Source organism: Salmo salar, chromosome ssa24 (assembly GCF_905237065.1).
Source record: "Salmo salar chromosome ssa24, Ssal_v3.1, whole genome shotgun sequence".
Lineage (NCBI taxonomy): Eukaryota > Metazoa > Chordata > Actinopteri > Salmoniformes > Salmonidae > Salmo > Salmo salar.
In genome coordinates, this window is record NC_059465.1 from 5,731,693 (window position 1) to 5,755,271 (window position 23,579).

The window sequence follows — 23,579 nt, forward strand, 5'->3', positions numbered from 1 at the left end:
TTGATATATACGTTTTTATTTGATACTCAAGATTTTTATCGGAAAAAATATTTTGCTGATGTATGTGAGCCTGTACAGTACAAATTAAGTAAGAACAAATTTATATCACATTTACGTAAGTATTCAGACCCTGTACTTAGTACTTTGTGGAAGCACATGTGGCAGCCTCGAGTCTTCTTGAGTATAACACTACAAGCTTGGCACACCTGTGTTTGGGGAGTTTGTCCCATTCTTCTTAGCAGATCCTCTCAAGCTCTGTCAGGTTGGATGGGGAACATTGCTGCACAGCTATTTTCAGGTCTCTCCAGAGATGTTAGATCGGGTTCAAGTCAGAGCTCTTGCTGGGCCACTCAAGGACATTCAGAGACACACTATACCCCATAATGACCAAGCAAAAACAGGTTTTTAGACATTTTTGCAAATGTATTAAAAATAAAAACAGAAACCTTATTTACGTAAGTATTCAGACCCTTTGCTATGAGACTCGAAATTGAGCTCACGTGCATCCTGTTTTCATTGATCAACCTTGAGATGTTTCTACAACTTCGTTGGAGTCCACCTATGGTGAATTCAATTGATTGGGCATGATTTGGAAAGGCACACAACCATGTCTCAATTGTCTCAAGGTCTAAAAATCCTTCTTTAACCTGTCTCCTCCCCTTCTTCTTCACTAATTGAAGTGGATTTAACAAGTGACATCAATAAGGGATCATAGCTTTCACCTGGATTCACCTGGTCAGTCTGTCATGGAAAGAGCAGGTGTTCTTCAGGCTTTGTATACTCTGTGTACATTTTTTTGGCCAATTTTTTACATTTCACATGTATCCTAAAAACTGTATCTAAAAAATATATTTTTAATTGTTTTTTTTTCCATATGGGTGTAATGTGATTTGTGGATTCAAATAAAGTATTTCAAATGTGTGTATGCGTGCGTGATGACACAGCAGGATGTAACTCAATTTGCACGGAAATCACATTATATCGCACTGATTTAGACACTAAAGTGGGAAGAGCAACCCAAGGTTTGTGAATGGACGCGTTTAAATGGACAGAATGTCCAATACAGCAGAGGGATATTACAGTGGGCTTATTAGAATGGATATAGGGCACTTACTAGCTAAACATTTAAGGCAAAAGAACAGACTGAATGTCCTTTGAAAAACAACAGCAGAAAATGTAAACACTAACATGGGGTTCTGATGAACCTGTGAATTGAATGACTGTAGAAGGTTTTTCATTATTGTAAACATCCTTTGTATGAAAATAGAAATGCATGCAGACACATACACACACACACACTGTGCCTAATTAGCTTATCTGCAAGAAAGCAACAGGATGCAGAATGAAAAATGTAGCTGTGTTCTTTGCCTAGTTAACAAACGGTAGCTGAGACGGATCAAAAGGTCATTGCTTTATAGTGAGCTAGATAATGTTCTAATTTCTTGCTGCTTCTCCTTGGTAATGGCCTTTTATAGCATTAGGAGGATGTGCGTGCAATGCCACATCATGGTGGATGTAAATCTTACCATGCCTGATTTGGGAACTAGTGAAAATGAAACCACTAGCTAATTATCTGGGAGTAATGTCAATGTGATGATTATGACTTTGACATTTGATGACACACGAGTTGCTAAAGATTCTGAAAGTTGAAAGAATGTTTTGTTATTGATATGCTCGCTCGCTTGCTCACACACACACACACACACACACACACACACACACACACACACACACACACACACACACACACACACACACACACAAACACAAACCCCGCCTGTCTCCATCTCTCTGAAGAAATCACTCTGTGTGTTGTTAGCCCAGTGTTAGCTAACTCTCTCACATTAACAAATGAACTGGAAAGGTGGTGATTCTCAGCATTAGCCCCATGTCCCCCAGGCTCTTCAGGGCAATTAGCTAACCGTTTTGCAATATACCCGCTGATATATCCCTAACGCGCCTTTGCTCTTTTCACACCGCAATCTATTGCGGCTTTGGTGCTCACAGAAAGGGTTTTATTTTGACTGTAGAGGGTTTGTTTTAAGCCTAATGACTGTCGTCTTGTTAGTGAGTCGGGCTCTGTTTCCTAGCTACACTGTGTGGACTGGTACGGGGAGGAAGACCGGCATGTTAACACTGTTTTTCAGTCTGATAGAGAGAGAGGAGTGGGGGGCACAAATGCACGCAGTCTGTAGCATACACAGGCATGCACAACATGTTTGCGTTTCCATTGCTTTAGGAGCATGCTGGTTATGTAAGAGTTATGCCGTTCTCCTGCTGAAAGAAGACAAAAAAGGGGCGTTCTCATCAGAAAAAAATAATGTTCTCCATCCAGCCCTTCACATTCTTCTCCATTTGTCATACCCAGATGCCCTTCTCTGACAGATGACCTTCTGTCAATGATCAGTTATGAAAAGCCTCTCCTCTGACATACATCCCCAAACAGGCTTAATAAAAAGGGCCCTGAGTCACAAAAGGCCACTGACAAAGGCCACCGGACATTTTTAGATTTTCCCTTTTAAAATCGATCAGTTAGGCCTCTGTCAAAAACTCACAGACCAAAGGTTTGAAAAGTCCTCTCAGCAGATGAGCAGGAGACTGTTTATCAGGTGTTGTTCATAACCTTTCACCTCCGACAGACTTTTGGCTTGGAGGCCGGGCAGATGTGTCCAGTTGGTGATAGAATAGTAGAGAACTCCCAGTTAACCTTGACCTCCTCCACATTAAGGTCATTTGGCCGACACTTTGATCCAAAACCACTTACAATGACGTCAAAGATATTTACAACTTCAGTACTTATTCATCACACTTAGCCTAGTACTAGGGCTGGGAATTGCCAGGGACCTCACGATACAATATTACCACGATACGATATGTATTGCGATTCAGTACAGTGATTTTATTGCGATTCCATGGTCCAAACATATTGCTCACCATATGTCTGCTGCAGAGGGACGAGAGAGAAAATTGGTTTCGATCAGTCATGGAAGTAAATGTGGTGAAAACTGTCTCCCTATTTAAAAAGAAGATGGAGAACAAGCTATGAAGGAAATATACTGGAGTATTGGTGCAGCCATCTGGCGCAAAAATAATATTGCGATATTGTCAAAACAATACAATATATTGCCAAAAATAATATCCTGATATGTAACTGTACTTTTAACTAATCTATAGACAAAGTGGTGATTTTACAAAGTGCTACCTGTAAAAAAATTTTTGTTGTTGAGAGTTATCAATTATACAGTGTTCTTTAATGCACTATTTCCATTCATGCTTAGCTTAATTCTTTAGCTTTGCAGTGATTTCCAAGGGGAAGGCTAATCATTATTCTGTTGATTTTTTGCTATGTGTTGTCTTTAAATGCACTTCTCCCATCAATCTTTTTTTAGTTGGCAGGGGTCTAGGCAGGAGTTCACCATTTTTTTAAACAATTTAACTCCTAGTATCTTTAAGCACCATTCCCATAATCAGGCCTTTTCTATGTTTTTGAAGTAAAGCAGTAAGTATATCTAGGCAGGGGTAGGCCATTCTCCTTGCTGTATGTTTTGGCATCACAGCTTTCTGTCTGCAGCAACTCTTTGATTGGGGCAGCTGGAATTCGAGGGGTGGGAGTTAGGGAGGGTTGAATTAAAGGAGGGCAGCGAGCGACACACCGTCCTTGTTGTGAGGGAGAGAGTGGGAGAGAGAGGAATGCACTGAAATATGAGATATAGGCTTATATTCACGTAGACCTATGTTTAATAACCAAATAAACGGAGGCATATGTTCCATGTTGGTGATGATAGTGGTTAAGATGATGATATTACCACGTATCAAAGGCAAAGCAGCTCCACTAACTACAATTGTGTGTGTGTGTGTGTGTGTGTGTGTGTGTGAGCAGAAATCAATGGCACCTTCAGACACTTATTTATGGTTACGCCAAACCCAGAGCCTCACAAATGGATGACAAACTGACTCGGAGGGAAGATGGGTCGGTGGGGTCTGTGGAGGGGGTAGAGGAAGAGAAAATGGGTCTAATGAGGGGAGAAGGATGGAAGAGAAGTGGCAGTGGAACCACATAGTAAGAAACTATTTCGGTTACGCTCAGGTGCCCTACCAAGCCTCGAAGATTTTCTTAAACCTTTACGATTGTGGGAATTGGCTTATATGGATAGGGCTCAATTGAAACGTTTCTTACTGAAGAAATATGAAAAGCATGTGCATAACCATGGTAGCAACTGAAAGGGAAGAGTTTGGAGATAATGGGAAAAGGATTAGACTTAAGTTGAGAACACAACAGTTCACCTGACACAAGACTGAATCGAAACGTTACACTGTTGATTTTATTTGTATTTTCCATTTACTGTACTTTTCACCGTATTTGATGATAACGAAATCAGAAAATACTCTGGATACTTTCAGTAACATGTTAAGAAAATGTGGGGTAGGTGTAACATAAGACCAAAAAATTACAAGGGTTAGAGTGAGAGGACTAACTGTTGTCTCCAAGTGGACACACGCCTCTCCAAAGTGTGCACAGTTCCTAAGTCATTTCAATGCCCTTTTATGACTCAAAGAAGAGACTTCAACTATAAGGTACTTTTTTGAGCTCTCCTAGCTGTGCCGTTGAGGAACTAGAGCAAGCACACTTGTAGTTGTTTCGCTTTGAACACAATCCCTCACCCCCCCCATCACACAATTACTGTTGTAATTTACGCAATTCAAAAACAGTCCATTTATAAATCTCAGTGTGGGTCAGGTAGGCATGCTTGTTAGGCTTTCACAAGGCAATTCAGAGAAATGGATCTTCATTTGGTTGCGCATAGTCATGAGTGCATTCAGGTGCGTGTGCTGCAGTGGATTTTCTTCACAATAAATAAACAATCTCATTCTGTTCAGAACAAACCAGGGTATGACGCCATGTCATCTTGTAACTCTATATGAATTGAGTTTTATGATTTGGAAATGTGAAGTGCACGTTCAGATTCACGGGTGTTTGTGCTTGCTTGTATGACATCTAAGCGGTATTTGTTATAATCTTCAACATCTCATCTTTCAAAATACATTGAATGATCTTAATTTACAGAATTTCCATCACTCCAAAAAATAGGAGGGTTGGGGGCAACTTCTTGTCGCGTGTGGTGCTCAAGCTCAGAACGGCTGTCAGTCATAACCCGTACAGCGCAGAGCCAGAGCTCTGACATCATGTATAGCATGTCACTCTACAGCCACTACATTCCAATGTAGGTGCTTACTCGTGCCCAAATCAGCCATTTTTAACCCATATACTGTTCGGGTATGAGTGTAAAAGGCTATACTGCTAGTGTTTTTTACAGTAGCAATGCTCTGCCTAACTGAAATGCACAGAGCACAGCTAGCCAGGGTTTGGACATAGTTTAACCCGATATCAAAGTTTGTTCCACTTCCACACCTCAGAAACCAGAGGCAAATTTATCCTAATGAACGATTTGATCCACACAACAGATTAATGATTCTTCACGTACGGTATCTTTTCTTGTACAGTAGTCTGTGTCATTTTCTTAAAGTATGCTTCCCTGTGATAATTAAAGTGTATCTCTCTTTCTCTCTCTCTCAGATCCCTTCGTCCGTGCTCCTCATTTCACTGGGTGTAAGTCCAGGGAGCAGGTGACGTTTAGCTGTTGGTGGAGCGCCGGAAGCTTCCAGAATCTCACGGAACCCGGAGCACTGCAAATGTTCTACTGGAAGAAGTGAGCACAGAGAGAGAGCAGAGAGAGAGCAGAGAGAGAGCAGAGAGAGAGCAGTGTGAGAGCAGTGTGAGAGCAGTGTGAGAGCAGTGTGAGAGCAGTGTGAGAGCAGTGTGAGAGCAGTGTGAGTGAGTGAGTGAGTGAGTGACTGTGTATGTGTGGAAAGTAGTGAAAAAACGCCTAAAGAGTGTGTGTGCTTTATATACCGCGGAAGTATTGTAAAAAATTATTTAAGTTTTATATTATCTTTTTATCAATATCTTTTTATCAATGACTCATGTGGACTCGGAGAGTCCAAAGACCTCTAGAATGTGTTAGTCCTATCTCTCTCTCTCGCTCCCTCAGAAATGATTTGACGAAAGAATGGAGGGAGTGCCCTGACTACTCCTCCTCTGTGAAGAATGAATGTTTCTTCAATAAGAACAACGCAGTTATCTGGACGACCTACTGTGTGCGACTCAGCTCTAAAAGCCAGAACATCACCTACGATGAATTGTGTTTCGAATTGCAGGACATCGGTGAGGGCACAAAAGACATGCTAATATGGACTATTATAGTTAACGACACTTAGTTGATAGCCCTAAACACTTCTTTATGCCAAGTTGCAGAACTTAAGGAACTGAATGGGTCTGATAAACACATTACAAATATAGAGGACTGCTGGACCGGCTCACCTACTTGGGTCAGCAAAGAAATCCCCATTCATTTTCTGGAGGCCACTGATGTCTTTTTTAAAAATCACAAATTTGACTGTTTGAAATACACATTTGTCATAAAGTCTTGAGGACCAAGTCTTGACGTCATCAGTGGCAGTTAACTTCGACGTGTTTTTGGTTAAATCTACCTGATTGGTTGAGGGGCCACCCAAACTAATTTAGTTTAGAGTTTAGAAAAATGTATTTAAGTGTCCCTCCACAATGATACAATAAACTACAGTAGGTCGTTTTAAATACATTGTGGACCACTCAAATTGAGTTGAGACACTAAAAACAATCATAGTCAAACATGGTACAAGTGTCATCTATAATGCATAACATAACCTATATACATGTATGCATGAACCAAAAACTAAGTACAGTAAATAAAAGGACAATTAGGCATATATAAAGGAACATTTCCATTGGAGAATATTTATATATTATTGTTACCTGATAAAATTACACATTTATTATTTTCAGCAAGACCGTTAAATTTATAGTTTTGTCTGGACAGCTGATGAATTAACAATCATCCCTAATGTCATTGTATAACCCACAGTAAAGCAAGGCACAAGCTTCTGTTTCAGTGGAACAAATCGTTTTTACCAAAAGTACATACACGTTTATCTAAGAGTGTTTGTGTATCGACCAGTCTCAATAGTGAGAGGGGCCACTCCACATCAAAGTTTTGCTTGGATAAAACTGTACATACATAGGGTTCTGTCCCAAACGTTCGTTTAAAAAAGGCACTAAGTGCACAGTTTGTTACTTTCAGGTTTTGTTTATCAGTTGGTAACACTTTAGTTCATTAAATCAAAGTTTATTGGTTGCGTACACAGATTTGCAGATGTTATTGCAGGTGCAGCGAAATGCTTGTGTTTCTATCTCCAACAGTGCAGTAATACCTAGCAATAAAAGCAATAACCAAAGAGCTTGTGTAACAGATGTCCAGCGAAGACAAGAAGACTGGTCTTGGCACCAGTGTAACAGATGTCATCATAGTTCGTAACAATCTTGCGTTGTGTTTTTAAAGAAAGGCCTGTCCAGCCAGCGATCTCAGTTGATTGGTGTTTATTCTGACTGACTGACGATAGACACAAGGAAGTACAGATGTGCAGGACAACAGCATGTTGATGGCTGTACAGTAGATTCGTGATTCGTCTGTTAGCATGGAAATAACTGAATTAGCAGGGCCTAATGCAGTGCAAGAGGCGTCACTGCAGTCCCTGGTTCGGATCCAGGCTGCATCACATCCGGCCGTGATTGGGAGTCCCATAGGGCGGCGCACAATTGGCCCAGCATCATCTGGGTTTGGCCGGTGTAGGCCGTCATTGTAAATAAGAATTTGTTCTTAATGGACTTGCCTAGTTAAATAAAGGTTCAATTGAAAAAAATAAATAATAATTATGCGACCATTACAATTAAAGCATGCTAGCTAACTCACTCTTACAGCCATATACTGTATATATACAGTACATTTGAAAAGTATTCAGACCCCTTGACTTTTTCCACATTTTGTTACGTTACAGCCTTGTTCTAAAATGGATCAAATATTTTTTTTACCTCATTATTCTAGACACACTACCCCATAAGGACGACGTGAAAACGTTTTTTTTTAGAAATGTTAGCAAATGTATTACAAATAAAAACATAAATACATTATTTACATAAGTATTCAGACCCTTTGCTAACTTAGGTGCATCCTGTTTCCATTGATCATCTTAGAGATGTTTCTGCAACTTGATTGGAGTCCACCTGTGGTAAATTAAATTGATTGGACATGATTTGGAAAGGCACACCTGTCTATATAAGGTCCCACAGTTGACAGTGCATGTCGGAGCAAAAACCAAGCCATGAGATCGAAGGAATTGTCCGTAGAGCTCCGAGACTGGATTGGGTTGAGGCTCAGATCTGGGGAAAGGTACCAAAAAATGTATGCAGCATTTAAGGTTCCCCAGAACACAGTGCCCTCCATCATTCTTAAATGGAAGAAGTTTGGAACCACCAAGACTCTTTCAAGAGCTGGCCACCCGGCCAAACTGAGCAATCGTGGGAGAAGAGCTTTGGTCAGGCAGGTGACCACGAACCCGATGGTTACTCTGACAGAGCTCCAGAGTTCCTTCCAGAAGGACAACCATCTCTGCAGCACTCCACCAATCAGGCCTTTATGGTAGAGTGGCAAGATGGAAGCCACTCTTCAGTAAAGACACCTAAAGGTGCCAAAAGGCACCTAAAGGACTCTGACCATGAGAAACATGATTCTCTGGTCTGATAAAACCAAGATTGAACTCTTTGGCCTGAATGCCAAGTGTCACGTCTGGAGGAAACCTGGCACCATCCCTACAGGGAAGCATGGTGGTGGCAGCATCATGATGTGGGGATGTTTTTTAGCGGCAGGTACTGGGACACTAGTAAGGATTGAGGGAAAGATGAAAGGAGCAAAGTACAGAGAGCTCCTTGATGAAACCTGTTCCAGAGCGCTTAACACCTCAGACTGGGGCGAAGGTTCACTTTCCAATAGGACAACGACCCTAAGAACACAGCCAAGACAACTCAGGAGGTGCTTCAGGACAAGTCTCTGAATGTCCTTGAGTGGCCCAGCCAGAGCCCATACTTGAGCCCGATCAAGCTTCTCTGGAGAGACCTGAAAATAGCTGTGCAGCGACGCTCCCCATCCAACCTGACAGAGCTTGAGAAGATCTGCAGAGAAGAATGGGAGAAACTCCTCAAATACAGGTGTGCCAAGCTTGTAGCGTCATACCCAATAAGACTCAAGGCTGTAATCGCTGCCAAAGGTGCTTCAACAGAGTACTGAGTGAAGTGTCTTGTAAGTAAGCATTTCACTGTAAAGTCTACACCTGTTGTATTCGGCGCATGTGACAAATAAAATGAGATGTGTGTGTTTTTTTTTTTTTTTTTTTACCAGGTAGGCCAGTTGAGAACAAGTCCTCATTTACAGCTGTGACCTGGCCAAGATAAAGCAAAGCAGTGAGACAGAAACAACACAGTTACACATGGGATAAACAAATGTACAGTCAATAACACAATAGAAAAGTCTATATACAGTGTGTGCAAATGTAGTAAGATTTGGGGGGGTAAGGCAATAAATAGGCCATAGTGGCGAAATAATTGCAATTTAGCAATTAAACACTGGAGTGATAGATGTGCAGAAGATGAATGTGCAAGTAGAGATACTTGGGTGCAAAGGAGCTAGAAATAAATAACAATATGGGGATGATGTAGTTGGGTGGGCTATTTACAGATGGGTTGTGTACAGGTGCAATGATCAGTAAGCTGCTCTGACAGCTGATGCTTAGTGTTAGTGAGGGAGATCTTTTTTTTTTTAAATCACCTTTATTTAACCAGGTAGGCCAGTTGAGAACAAGTTCTCACTTACAACTGCGACCTGGCCAAGATAAAGCAAAGCAGTTCGACACATACAACAACACAGAGTTACATATGGAATAAACAAACATACAGTCAATAATACAGTAGAAAAAAAAATCTATATACAGTGAGTGCAAATGAGGTAGGATAAGGGATAAGGCAATAAATAGACCATGGTGACGAAGTAATTACAATATAGCAATTAGACACTGGAATGGTAGATGTGCAGAAGATGAATGTGCAAGCAGAGATACTGGGGTGCAAAGGAGCAAGATAATATAAATAAATACAGTATGGGGATGAGGGTAGTTGGATGGGCTGTTTACAGATGGGCTATGTACATGTGCAGTGATCTGTGAGCTGCTCTGACAGCAGATGCTTAAAGCTAGTGAGGGAGATATGGGTCTCCAGCTTCAGTGATTTTTGCAGTTCGTTCCAGTCATTGGCAGCAGAGAACTGGAAGGAAAGGCGGCCAAAGGAAGAATTGGCTTTGGGGGTGACCAGTGAGATATACCTGGTGGAGCGCATGCTACGGGTGGGTGCTGCTATGGTGTCCAGTGAGCTGAGATAAGGCGGGGCTTTACCTAGCAGAGACTTGTAGATGACCTGGCACCAGTGGGTTTGGCGACGAGTATGAAGCGATGGCCAGCCAACGAGAGCGTACAGGTCGCAGTGGTGGGTAGTATATGGGGCTTTGGTGACAAAACGGATGGCACTGTGATAGACTGCATCCAATTTATTGAGTAGAGTGTTGGAGGCTATTTTGTAAATGACATCGCCGAAGTCAAGGATCGGTAGGATGGTCAGTTTTACGAGGGTATGTTTGGCAGCCTGAGTGAAGGATGCTTTGTTGCGAAATAGGAAGCTGATTCTAGATTTAATTTTGGATTGGAGATGCTTAATGTGAGTCTGCAAGGAGAGTTTACAGTCTAGCCAGACACCTAGGTATTTGTAGTTGTCCACATATTCTAAGTCAGAACCGTCCAGAGTAGTGATGCTGGACGGGCAGGCAGGTGCGGGCAGTGATCGGTTGAAAAGCATGCATTTAGTTTTACTTGCATTTAAGAGCAGTTGGAGGCCACGGAAGGAGAGTTGTGTGGCATTGAAGCTCGTCTGGAGGTTAGTTAATGGTGTCCAAAGAAAGGCCAGAGGTATACAGAATGGTGTCGTCTGCGTAGAGGTGGATCAGAGAATCACCAGCAGCGAGAGCGTCATCATTGATGTATACAGAGAAAAGAGTCGGCCCGAACCCTGTGGCACCACCATAGAGACTGCAAGAGGTCCGGACAACAGGCCCTCCAATTTGACACACTGAACTCTATCAGCGAAGTAGTTGGTGAACCAGGCGAGGCAATAATTTGAGAAACCAAGGCTGTTGAGTCTGCCAATAAGAATGCAGTGATTGACAGAGTCAAAAGCCTTGGCCAGGTCGATGAAGACGGCTGCACAGTACTGTCTTTTATCGATGGTGGTTATGATATCATTTAGGACCTTGAGCGTGGCTGAGGTGCGCCCATGACCAGCTCGAAACCAGATTGCATAGCGGAGAGTGTGCAGTGGGATTTGAAATGGTCAGTGATCTGTTTATTAACTTGGCATTCAAAGACCTTAGAAAGGCAGGGTAGGATAGATATATTTCTGTAGCAGTTTGGGTCTGGAGTGTCTCCCCCTTTCAGAGGGGGATGACCGCGGCAGCTTTCCAATCTTTAGGGATCTCAGACGATACAAAAGAGAGGTTGAACAGGCTAGTAATAGGGGTTGCAACATTTTCGGCGGATCATTTTAGAAAGAGAGGGTCCAGATTGTCTAGCCCAGGTGATTTCTAGGGGTCCAGCTTTTGCAGCTCTTTCAGAACATCAGCTTTCTGGATTCGGGTGAAGGAGAAATGGGGGAGGCTTGGGCAAGTTGCTGTGGGGGGTGCAGAGCTGTTGACTGGGGTAGGGGTATTCAGGTGGCAAACATGGCCAGTCGTAGAAAAATGCTTACTGAAATTCTCAATTATCGTAGATTTATCGGTGGTGACCGTGTTTCCCAGCCTCAGTGCAGTGGGCAGCTGGGAGGAGGTGTTCTTATTCTCCATGGACTTTAGTGTCCCAGAACTTTTTGGAGTTTGTGCTACAGGATCCAAGTTTCTGTTTGAAAAAGCTAGCCTTTGCTTTCCTAACTGCCTGTGTATATTGGTTCCTAACTTCTCTGAAAAGTAGCATATCACGGGGGCTATTCGATGCTAATCCAGTACGCCACAGTATGTTTTTGTGCTGGTCAAGGGCAGTGAAGTCTGGAGTGAACCAAGGGCTATATCTGTTCTTAGTTCAAAGTTGATATGAATACTTAAGTAAATGTGATACAGTGAGGGAAAAAAGTATTTGATCCCCTGCTGATTTTGTACGTTTGCCCACTGACAAAGAAATGATCAGTCTATAATTTTTATGGTAGGTTTATTTGAACAGTGAGAGACAGAATAACAACAAAAGAATCCAGAATAAAGCATGTCAAAAATGTTATAAATTGATTTGCATTTTAATGAGGGAAATAGGTATTTGACCCCCTCTCAATCAGAAAGATTTCTGGCTCCCAGGTGTCTTTTATACAGGTAACGAGCTGAGATTAGGAGCACACTTTTAAAGGGAGTGCTCCTAATCTCAGTTTGTTACCTGTATAAAAGACACTAGTCCACAGAAGCAATCAATCAATCAGATTCCAAACTCTCCACCATGGCCAAGACCAAAGAGCTCTCCAAGGATGTCAGGGACAAGATTGTAGACCTACACAAGGCTGGAATGGGCTACAAGACCATCGCCAAGCAGCTTGGTGAGAAGGTGACAACAGTTGGTGCGATTATTCGCAAATGGAAGAAACACAAAAGAACTGTCAATCTCCCTCGGCCTGGGGCTCCATGCAAGATCTCACCTTGTGGAGTTGCAATGATCATGAGAACGGTGAGGAATCAGCCCAGAACTACACGGGAGGATCTTGTCAATGATCTCAAGGCAGCTGGGACCATAGTCACCAAGAAAACAATTGGTAGCACACTACGCCGTGAAGGACTGAAATCCTGCAGCGCCCGCAAGGTCCCCCTGCTCAAGAAAGCACATATGCATGCCCGTCTGAAGTTTGCCAATAAACATCTGAATGATTCAGAGGACAACTGGGTGAAAGTGTTGTGGTCAGATGAGACCAAAATGGAGCTCTTTGGCATCAACTCAACTCACCGTGTTTGGAGGAGGAGGAATGCTGCCTATGACCCCAAGAATACCATCCCCACCGTCAAACATGGAGGTGGAAACATTATGCTTTGGGGGTGTTTTTCTGCTAAGGGGACAGGACAACTTCACCGCATCAAAGGGACGATGGACGGGGCCATGTACCGTCAAATCTTGGGTGAGAACCTCCTTCCCTCAGCCAGGGCATTGAAAATGGGTCGTGGATGGGTATTCCAGCATGACAATGACCCAAAACACATGGCCAAGGCAACAAAGGAGTGGCTCAAGAAGAAGCACATTAAGGTCCTGTAGTGGCCTAGCCAGTCTCCAGACCTTAATCCCATGGAGGGAGCTGAAGGTTCAAGTTGCCACAGGTCAGCCTCGAAACCTTAATGGCTTGGAGAAGATCTGCAAAGAGGAGTGGGACAAAATCCCTCCTGAGATGTGTGCAAACCTGGTGGCCAACTACAAGAAACGTCTGACCTCTGATTGCCAACAAGGGTTTTGCCACCAAGTACTAAGTCATGTTTTGCAGAGGGGTCAAATACTTATTTCCCTCATTTCTTTTATATATATATATTTCTTTTATATATATATATTTCTTTTTAAATTACGAAAAATTCCTAAAAGCTGTTTTGCTTCGTCATTGTGGGGTAAAGTGTGTAGATTAAGGGGGAAAAAACGATTTAATTAATTTTCGAATAAGGCTGTAACGTAACAAAATGTGGAAAAAGTCAAGGGGTCTAAATACTTTTCCAGTGCAGTGTAAATTAGCTTCTGCCACTCCAACTACATCCAGCCCAAGGTGCTGTAAACAATGAGAACGGGTCTTATGAAATGTCAATATTCCAGCGCTGTACATTCTAGAACCCGCATGTGACCTAACATCGGGCAGCGGCATGTAGACTTCACAACCCGCCCTCCCCTGACAGCGAATTTATCTGTGCCTATTTCCTTTATGATGTCTTGTAACCTAGACTCAATAGCTCGCTGCTGGTGGCATGATTAATGTACACCGTCATGTACATCTTTGTTTTTAGGAGCATAGCGTTTTTGTCCATTACAGCTTTCTTGTGTTCATTTGTTTTTGTAGATTTTATTTTAATGGTAACACTTTACTTGACACCCAGCGTCATAACACGTAATGACACGGTCAAAGCCATGTCATAATATGTCATAACAGCAAACATAATATGTCATAATTGATTGTAATATGATCATAACACTGTCATGACATATATTTAGACCTGGTGTGACATATATTGTTTTATTTTATGGTTGGTTATGGCACCTACATAAGAGCGCCAAAACCCACAATACCTACCACACAAGGCAAAACATTCCATCACACCATAGCCTAGGTGTCAACAGTATGTTTATGTTATATAAAAACATTTTTTTTGACTATGTTAAATTGTCATTGTAATTGCGCACACATTGACGTCAAACATGCACCTACCCCAATGCTCTATTGCTGATGACTGGGATGAATTCAGGAGCAGATTGGCATTGCGCATGATGATCTTAGGCTTGTGTGCAGCTGCTCGGCCATGGAAACTCTTTTCATTAAGCTCCCAACAAACAGTTATTTTGCTGACGTTGCTTCCAGAGGCAGTTTGGAACTTGTTAGTGAGTGTTGCAACCGAGGACAGACAAGTTTTACACGCTTCAGCACTCGGCCGGCCCGTTCTGTGAGCTTGTGTGGCCTACTATTTGATATCATAACCGCCATCGATAAAAGACATTACTATGCAGCCGTATTCATCGACCTGGCCAAGGTTTTCGACTCTGTCAATCACCACATTCTTATCGGCAGACTCAACAGCCTTGGTTTCTCAAATGATTGAGTTCATTTTATTTTTACAGGGACAGTGCACATTAATCAACGTTTCAGTAAAAGTGCCGGTTTTAGCCAGCCGGCTAATTTTCAACCGCAGTCCCTGGGCAGGTTATTAAAAACAATTACAATATAGACAATCATTGAGCAGTGAGCACACGCAGAGCAACATAGGACATGCAAAACGTAGCATACAGACAGAGCACCATAGAACAAAAAGCAATAAGACAAAATCCATAAAAGCAACAAAGTGTTTCCACACCTCACAAGCTACAGACAACATGGAAAGCGGCAATACACAGCTAGGTATTGTGTTCACAAATCTGATTGGCCTTTAGCCATGTCTTCATGCATTTTGTGAAAGTGTGATAGGTGGTGCAGTTATGTGTGTCTGATGGCAGTGTATTCCAGACATGGGAAGCTCTCACAGAAAAAGCGGATTTACTAAAGGTGCTTTTCCTTAAGGGAACTATACAGTCACCTCTCATGGCAGACCTTGTGGATCTGCTGCCATATGTTTGGGTTTTCTGTTTAACAAAAATATTGAGTGGAGGGGGAGCCAGGCCATTTAGGATCTTGAATACAAGACATGCGTCGATGTATTGCACAAGATTTTCCCAACTCAGGAGCTCATGCTTTCTGAGGATGTAACAGTGATGATGGCTATTGGGCTTCCTATCAAGCACTTTGAGAGCCTGTTTGTAGACAGACTGAATAGGTTTTAATGTTATACAGCAAGCTTGGGCCCAACTAGTCAAGCAGTATGTTAAGTGGGGGAGTATCATAGATTTGAAGTACAGTTTTGCTACCTCTGTAGTCAAACAATTTCGTATAAATCGGAAATTAGCTAGGTTGAATTTGGTTATTTGAATTCACTTTTTCACATACTTTTTAAAAGAGAGGTTGGAATCAAGTATGATGCCAAGGTACTTAAAATCAGATACCACCTGGAGCTTCTCCCCTGACACATAGACATCTGGTTCAGTAGCATCTGTTGCCCTCTTTGTGAAGAACATGCAAACAGTTTTTTTCACATTGAGATGCAAACACGAGTCACTGAGCCACTTTGTAACCTGGACCATTACAGTAGTGAGTTCTTGTGCAGTGCAGTTGTTTGCTCTTTGCATGCACATAAATCACTGTATCATCTGCATACATTTGAACTTCAGACCCAGTACAGACAGAAGGCAGATCATTAATGTACAGGCTGAACAGGAGGGGCCCCAGTATTGACCCTTGGGTCACACCCACATCATAGCTAAGAGTGGGCGACAGCTCATTGCTCACTCTGACACACTGAGTTCTGCCTTCAAGGTATGATTTCATCCATCTCAAGGCCTCGGGGGAAAAGTTGAACTTGGACAATTTTGTGATGAGAATCTCATGGTTAACAGTATCAAAAGCCTTCAATAGGTCCAGAAACACAGCCCCAACAACGCCCCCTTTGTCCATCTTGGACTTCACATTTTCCAGAAGAAAGCAGTTGGCCGTTTCTGTGGAGTGTTTCGCTCTGAAGCCAAAGTCGCCTGGTTCACCAACTACTTCTCTGATAGTTCAGTGTGTCAAATCGGAGGGCCTGTTGTCCGGACCTCTGGCAGTCTATATGAGGGTGCCACAGGGTTCAATTCTCGGGCCAACTCTTTTCTCTGTATACATCAATGATGTTGCTCTTGCTGCTGGTGATTCTCTGATCCACCTCCACGCAGACAACACCATTCTGTATACCTCTGGCCCTTCTTTGGACACTGTGTTAACTAACCTCCAAACGAGCTTCAATGCCATACAACTCTCCTTCCGTGGCCTACAACTGCTCTTAAATCCAAGTAAAACTAAATGCATGCTCTTCAACCGATCACTGCCCGCACCTGCCTGCCCGTCCAGCATCACTACTCTGGACAGTTCTGACTTAGAATATGTGGACAACTACAAATACCTAGGTGTCTGGTTAGACTGTAAACTCTCCTTCCAGACTCACATTAAGCATCTCCAATCCAAAATGAAATCTAGAATCGGCTTCCTATTTCGCAACAAAGCATCCTTCACTCATGCAGCCAAACATACCCTCGTAAAACTGACCATCCTACTGATCCTCGACTTCGGAAATGTAATTTACAAAATAGCCTCCAACACTCTACTCAACAAATTGGATGCAGTCTATCACAGTGCCATCCGTCTTGTCACCAAAGCCCCATATACTACCCACCACTGCGACCTGTACGCTCTCGTTGGCTGGCCCTCGCTTCATACTTGTCGCCAAGCCCACTGGCTCCAGGTCATCTACAAGTCTCTGCTAGGTAAAGCCCCGCCTTTTCTCAGCTCACTGGTCACCATAGCAGCACCCAACCGTAGCACGCGCTCCAGCAGGTATATCTCACTGGTCACCCCCAAAGCCAATTCTTCCTTTGGCCGCCTCTCCTTCCAGTTCTCTGCTGCCAATGACTGGAACGAACTGCAAAAATCACTGAAGCTGGAGACTCATATCTCCCTCACTATCTTTAAGCACCAGCTCTCAGAGCAGCTCACAGATCACTGCACCTGTACATAGCCCATCTGTAAATAGCCCATCCAACTACCTCATCCCCATACTGTATTTATTTATCTTTCTCCTTTGCTCTCCAGTATCTCTACTTGCACATTCATCTTCTGCCCATCTACCATTCCAGTGTTTAATTGCTATATTGTAATTACTTTGCCACTATGGCCTATTTATTGCCTTACCTTCCTTATCCTACCTCATTTGCACATCCTGTATATAGACTTTTTCTACTGTATTATTGACTGTATGTTTGTTTATTCCATATGTAACTCTGTGTTGTTGTATGTGTCGAACTGCTTTGCTTTATCTTGGCCAGGTCGCAGTTGTAAGTGAGAACTTGTTCTCAACTAGCCTACCTGGTTAAATAAAGGTGAAATAAAAAAATATTTAAAAATAAACTTCACAGCTGAGCCGTTGTTGCTCTTAGACGTTTCCACTTCACAATAACAGCACTTACAGTTCACCGGGGCAGCTCTAGCAGGGCAGAAATTGGACTAAGTGGCTTGTTGGAAAGGTGGCATCCTATGACGGTGCTACGTTGAAAGTCACTGAGATTTCCAGTACAGGCCATTCTACTGCCAATGTTTGTCTTTGGTGATTTCATGGCTGTGTGCTCGATTTTATACACCTGTCACCAGGAGTGGATGAAATAGCCGAATCCACTCATTTGAAGGGGTGTCCACAAACTTTTGTATTTCTAGCTTAAACTGACAGATTTTTATGGGGGTTGTTTTATTATGCTAATTAGGTTCTCGCGGGGGCAAGGATGTCAACTCTAGGGGTTTTAAAGGATTGCTGTTGATTGTAAGTTATTTGTTTTATTTTTCCTATTGTCATTATTATTATTATTTTTTTTTAATTATCCTGAGATTTTTGAGTATTCTGGAAATCCTTTTAGCAAAGGGGCATTGAGTTTTCAATATTGGTCAGATATATCAGGAGATAATCTGCAAATACATTTAGTTGATATTAATCTTTACAAATACTGTTACATTTGGTTCCTGTCTAATTATTTCTGCAAGCGACTCAATTGCCAGAACAAACAGGACGGGGAGTGGGGACATCCCTGTCTTGTGCCCCTTTCTAAAGCAATTTAATCAGTTAATGTATTATCTCTGGTCTGTCGATTTGTGATTATTTCCTTTCTGAAGTCACACACACTATGACCTTCATTTTCGGCCCATGTTTAATAATACAGTTCACAGTGTTCAGGCTGACTTTGTTTTCTTTGCATGTGTCAGCGGACTCACAGGGAGTATATTCTAGCACTTTCAGTCGGGTACCTAGATCACTAACCTCAGAGTCCGATAGAAACACTGCGGGAAGAGGGTTGTTTTTTCATGTCCGCTTCTAGGTTAGTGACTTGGTAAGTAAGTCCTCAAAGTATTTTTTAAGCTCCTCTCGAATAAGCTCCATTTTCTCTCTGATGTCAGCGGCCACTCTGTCAGTGATTGTATCCTCCAAACTTTGAATGCTTGTGCAGAGTCTACTTTCATTATTGTCAATGTATTGTCATTTGTGATTGTTGTTTCATCACACAGCTTGCTTGGATTTGAAAAGAGGGACTTTGCTAACCCATTAATAGTAGTTAACAGTGCCTATTGATGATAGTATCTTCTGGCCGGGGAGTTTTGTTAAGATCCCAGATGCTTGTTCGGAATGTTAAAACACATCGCTTGCGGTAAGGTTTTGGAAACATTAGGAACGTATCTTTCGTATCAGTGATAAATAATAATAAAAAAAGTATAATTACTACACACCTTATCTCCATGTAACCATCGTCTGGAAGAGGGGACCAAGATGCAGCGTGGTAAGTGGTCATAATGATTTTTAATGAGACACTTCAAAAACAAACAGGGAAAACGAAAGCCAACAGTTCTGCCAGGTGAACACACACAAGACAGAAAACAACTACCCACAAAACCCCAAAGGAAAACAGGCTGCCTAAGTATGATTCCTAATCAGAGACAACGATAGACAGCTGCCTCTGATTAGGAACCCTACTCGGCCCAAAACAAAGAAATACAAAAACATAGAAAAGGGAACATAGAACGCCCACCCAATGTAACACCCTGGCCTAACCAAAATAAAGAACAAAAAAAAACCTCTCTATGGCCAGGGCGTTACACTCCATATTACACTGCTAGTTTACAAAAGACATAGGCTGCCACCTGTGCTAATTAGCTATCATGCGTGCTCCGAAGCACCTGTAAGTGCAACTGGGGAGGAAGTGTAGTTTGTCAACTTGAGGCACACACAGCTTATGGATCTGTGCAAAACTGTTACAGTACCTGTAAGATACTTTTTTATTTGAAAGATTCTTTCTCGCTGATGTGAAAGATAAGGGGCATATCAGCATATGTTTAGAAAACTGTTTCGCAAGCGATGATTATTGATGTTTCTAAACGTTAAAACCCAGCTTCGGAATTGTAATTCACATGCAGCCAGCCGTGGGCGACGCTAAGCGCTGAAAAACCCTATGGATAATAAGGGTTTTCGAGAGCTAGGACTTCTCTTGTGGTTTGCTGGCTTAGTAGCTTACTTGTTTAAAAACAATGAAAACTGACTGCATGCAAAAAAAGCTTAGACTTTATATAAAAGCAAAACAGCTTTGGAGATTTGTCTAATTGGGTCATTTAAATGTGAAAAACGGTTAAAATATTTGTCATGGGGCGAGGGGTTAATTACTGATGATGGGAGTACGCTAATTGGGTTGAAATCAAAACCTGCAAACACACTGGGTTCCCAGGACAAGAGCAGGTTTCTAGGAAGGCCTAGCTGGCCAACCAGTTATCACTATCAGCCAGAAACAGCAGAAAAACAGCAATGTCCTGTTACATGTTGGTCAATATCAGACCATACCAACACACTGTTAGACAGTACCACAGTTTTAAGATACTGTACCTACAGTGCATTTGGAAAAGTATTCAGACCCCTTGGGTCTGAATAGTTATGTAAATAAGGTATTTCAGTTTTTTTAATCAATTTTAGAATAAGGCTGTAACCTAACAAAATGTGGAAAAAGTCAAGGGGTCTGAATACTTTCCGAATGCACTGTGCCTGACCTAACAATGGGAATATGTATCGATATTAGAGACACAGTAGGAAAAGTAATTAAATATTACAAATGCACGGCAACATCTACCTCCATCCTTTCCCCCTCCAAGGGCAGAAAATTACTATCAGCATGTGAGACTGACAATAGCCGCGGGATGTAGGACATTTTTACCAGAAACCAGTTGTTCCGAGAGGGATGGAAGAATAAAAGCAGGGATGCACAGAAGGAGAAGGGGGATAATGATCAGTCAGAACAGAAATTATGAAAATATTTGACCATAGCAGGTGTTTTTATTAAGGGAGGTTTCACGCCAAGTGACTAGTGGACACTGGTACACTGGCAGGGACACAAGTTTCAGACATGCTCTTCTGATGTAAGGTGGACGGTGTGATAGACATGGTCTATAGCAGGGTTCCCCAACTCTCGGCCTGCGGGCCAAATTCGTCCCACGGGCGATTTTATTTGGCCCCCCAAGTAAAAATAAAATGATTTTAGAAGTTTCATTGTTGGATATAAAAGACTGTAACGTCACCAGGAAATCAGCTCAGTGATTTTGATTCAGGAAATCTGTTCCCAAGTATTCCCATGCATAAATATAGACACATACAGTGCCTTCAGAAAGTATTCATATCCCTTGACTTATTCCACATTTTGTTGTATTACAGCCTGAATTAAAAATGGATAAACTTGTTGTTTTTCCTCTCACATCAACACACAATACCTCATAATGACAAAGTGAAAACATGTTTTTAGAAAATGTTGCTAATCTATTGAAAATGAAATACAGAAATATTTAATTTACATAAGTATACACACCCCTGAGTCAATACTTTGTAGAAGCACATTTGGCAGCGATTACAGCTGTCTTTCTGGGTAAGATCTTGCCATAGGTTTTCAAGTAGATTTAGGTAAAAATGGTAACTCTGCCACTCAGTAACATTCACTTCAATCTTCTTGCTAAGCAACTCCAGTGTAGATTTGGCCTGTTTTAGGTTATTGTCCAGCTTAAAGGTGAATTCATGTCCCAGTGTTTGGTGGAAAGCAGACTGAACAAGGTTTTCCTCTAGGATTTTGCCTGTGCTTAGCTCCATTCAATTTCTTTTTTATCCTGAAAACCTCCTCAGTCCTTAATGATTACAAGAATACCCATAACATGATGCAGCCACCACTATGCTTGAAAATGTGGAGAGTGGTATTCAGTAATATGTTCTATTGGATTTGCACCAAACATAAAACTTTGTATTCAGGAAAAAGTGAATTGTTAGAATGTATTACTTTAGTGCCTTGTTGCAAACAGGATGCATGTTTTGGAATATTTTTATTCTGTACAGGCTTCCTACTTTTCACTCTGTCAATTAGGTTAGTATTGTGGAGTAACTACAATGTTGTTGATCCATCCTCAGTTTTCTCCTATCACAGCCATTGGCCTCATGTTGAAATCCCTGAATGGTTTCCTTCTTCTCCGGCAACTGAGTTAGGAAGAACACCTGTATCTTTGTAGTGACTGGGTGTATTGATACACCATCCAAAGTGAAATTAATAACTTCACCCTGCTCAAAGGGGTGTTCAATAACTGCTTTTTTAAAATGTATACTCATTTACCTTCTTTGCGAGACATTGGAAAACTTCCTTGGTCGTTGTGGTTGAATCTGTGTTTAAAATGATAATTGTATGTGTGGGGTACAGAGATGAGAGAGTCATTCAAAAATCATGTTAAACACTATTATTGAACACAGAGTGAGCCGAGAGGGGGGCGACCTGGGGCTTTAAAAAAAACATTTTTTTATTAATGCATTGCATGCATCATCATCGCTTTTGCATGCTGGCATAGAGTGGTAGAGTAGAGGCACTTGCAGAAGTTGCACACATGGGGATTGTATTTTTAAGCCTAGGGTCCGGATTTGTTTTTGCCTTTTTATAAACTCATTTCATGCAATTCTACATCATTTTAGATGTTTGGAGACTTTAGAAGAATCTTTTTTATTACTCACAAATTATCGAAATGATAACACTGACAAACTGAGAATCTGAGATCAATAAAAACGACCATGTCTTGAATCCATCAATAGCCTATGCTTAGGTGTGTGGAGACACCCATATCGTATAATATGAGGAGGAAATTATAGTCCTAAGAAAGCTTTCTCACCCAATGATGTGCAGCTCACACACCAGCGATTGCTGATGCACTCGTGCCAAAAGCCTGTCTCTCTCATTTTACTGTTCGCTCATTAGGCCTACAGACAGATTATTCTTCTCTTTTCAGCATAATCTATTTGCGTCCCAACAATTTATTTTCCCACAATTGTATTTGAAATATTACAAAAGGCCTGTTTTGGCCACATGCTGTTCACTGACAGATTTGCCGCGTGTTCCAGACTGTAGGCATGCCTTGTGAATGGGCTACACACAATCCACAGCTACTGTAGGCTATATATTAAAAAAAGCTATTGATCCTCTGTAACTCAATTATAGGCCTACTCCTGGTCTTTCTTTCTGAACAGACAGCAGGAGCTCTATAACTTTGGCAAATGTATTTCAATTTATCAGGGGTGCTGTGGCACCTCCAGCACCCTTCTCGCAGCTGTGATTCTATAAGGAAGTAAATTAAGTACAACGCTGGAGAAATGAGAGTTGGCTCATGTCTTTCAGAGCAAAGAGAAGGAGAATGTGAATATCATTCAGGTTCTGTGAGAGATACAGGCGCTTCTCTCTCTCTCACCACAGCAATAGCCAAGTGTTGGTCTATAGTCAACAATGTGTGCGAACCATAAACCGGGGCCGGCCCAACAATCAATTCTTAGAATATCAGGCTCGTTTTCACATTACGTTTTTTTTTAGGAGGCAGGAAAATACAGAGGAGGCAACTTGAATTAACTCTGATTTTATTCAACTTTTTACATTGCATACAGTGAAAATAATGTTTCATGCCATGAGAGGTAAAGGATCCTAGCAAGTGGGTCCCGGAATGAAACAAATTAAGCACTGGTGTAGGCCATGCAGTGACAAAAAAATCTAAATTGAATCCATTTTAAATTCAGGCTGTAACACAACAACAACAAAAAGTCAAGGGGTGTGAGTACTTTGAAAAGGCACGGTATGTTATCGTATGCCAATGTAATAAATGTTTGAAATGATTATGTTTTGTGAAATATTAT

At 41.8% G+C, this 23,579-nt stretch overlaps 1 protein-coding gene across 1 annotated transcript in view; it reads left to right on the top strand.

The window, feature by feature from the left end:
* ghra (growth hormone receptor a) overlaps nucleotides 1-23,579 on the top strand; it is a 73,983-nt gene that overhangs the window by 41,242 nt on the left and 9,162 nt on the right. Inside the window, 2 exon segments of the mRNA XM_014171137.2 lie at nucleotides 5,576-5,708; nucleotides 6,051-6,223. Of these exon segments, the coding sequence (XP_014026612.2) occupies nucleotides 5,576-5,708; nucleotides 6,051-6,223 (306 nt within the window).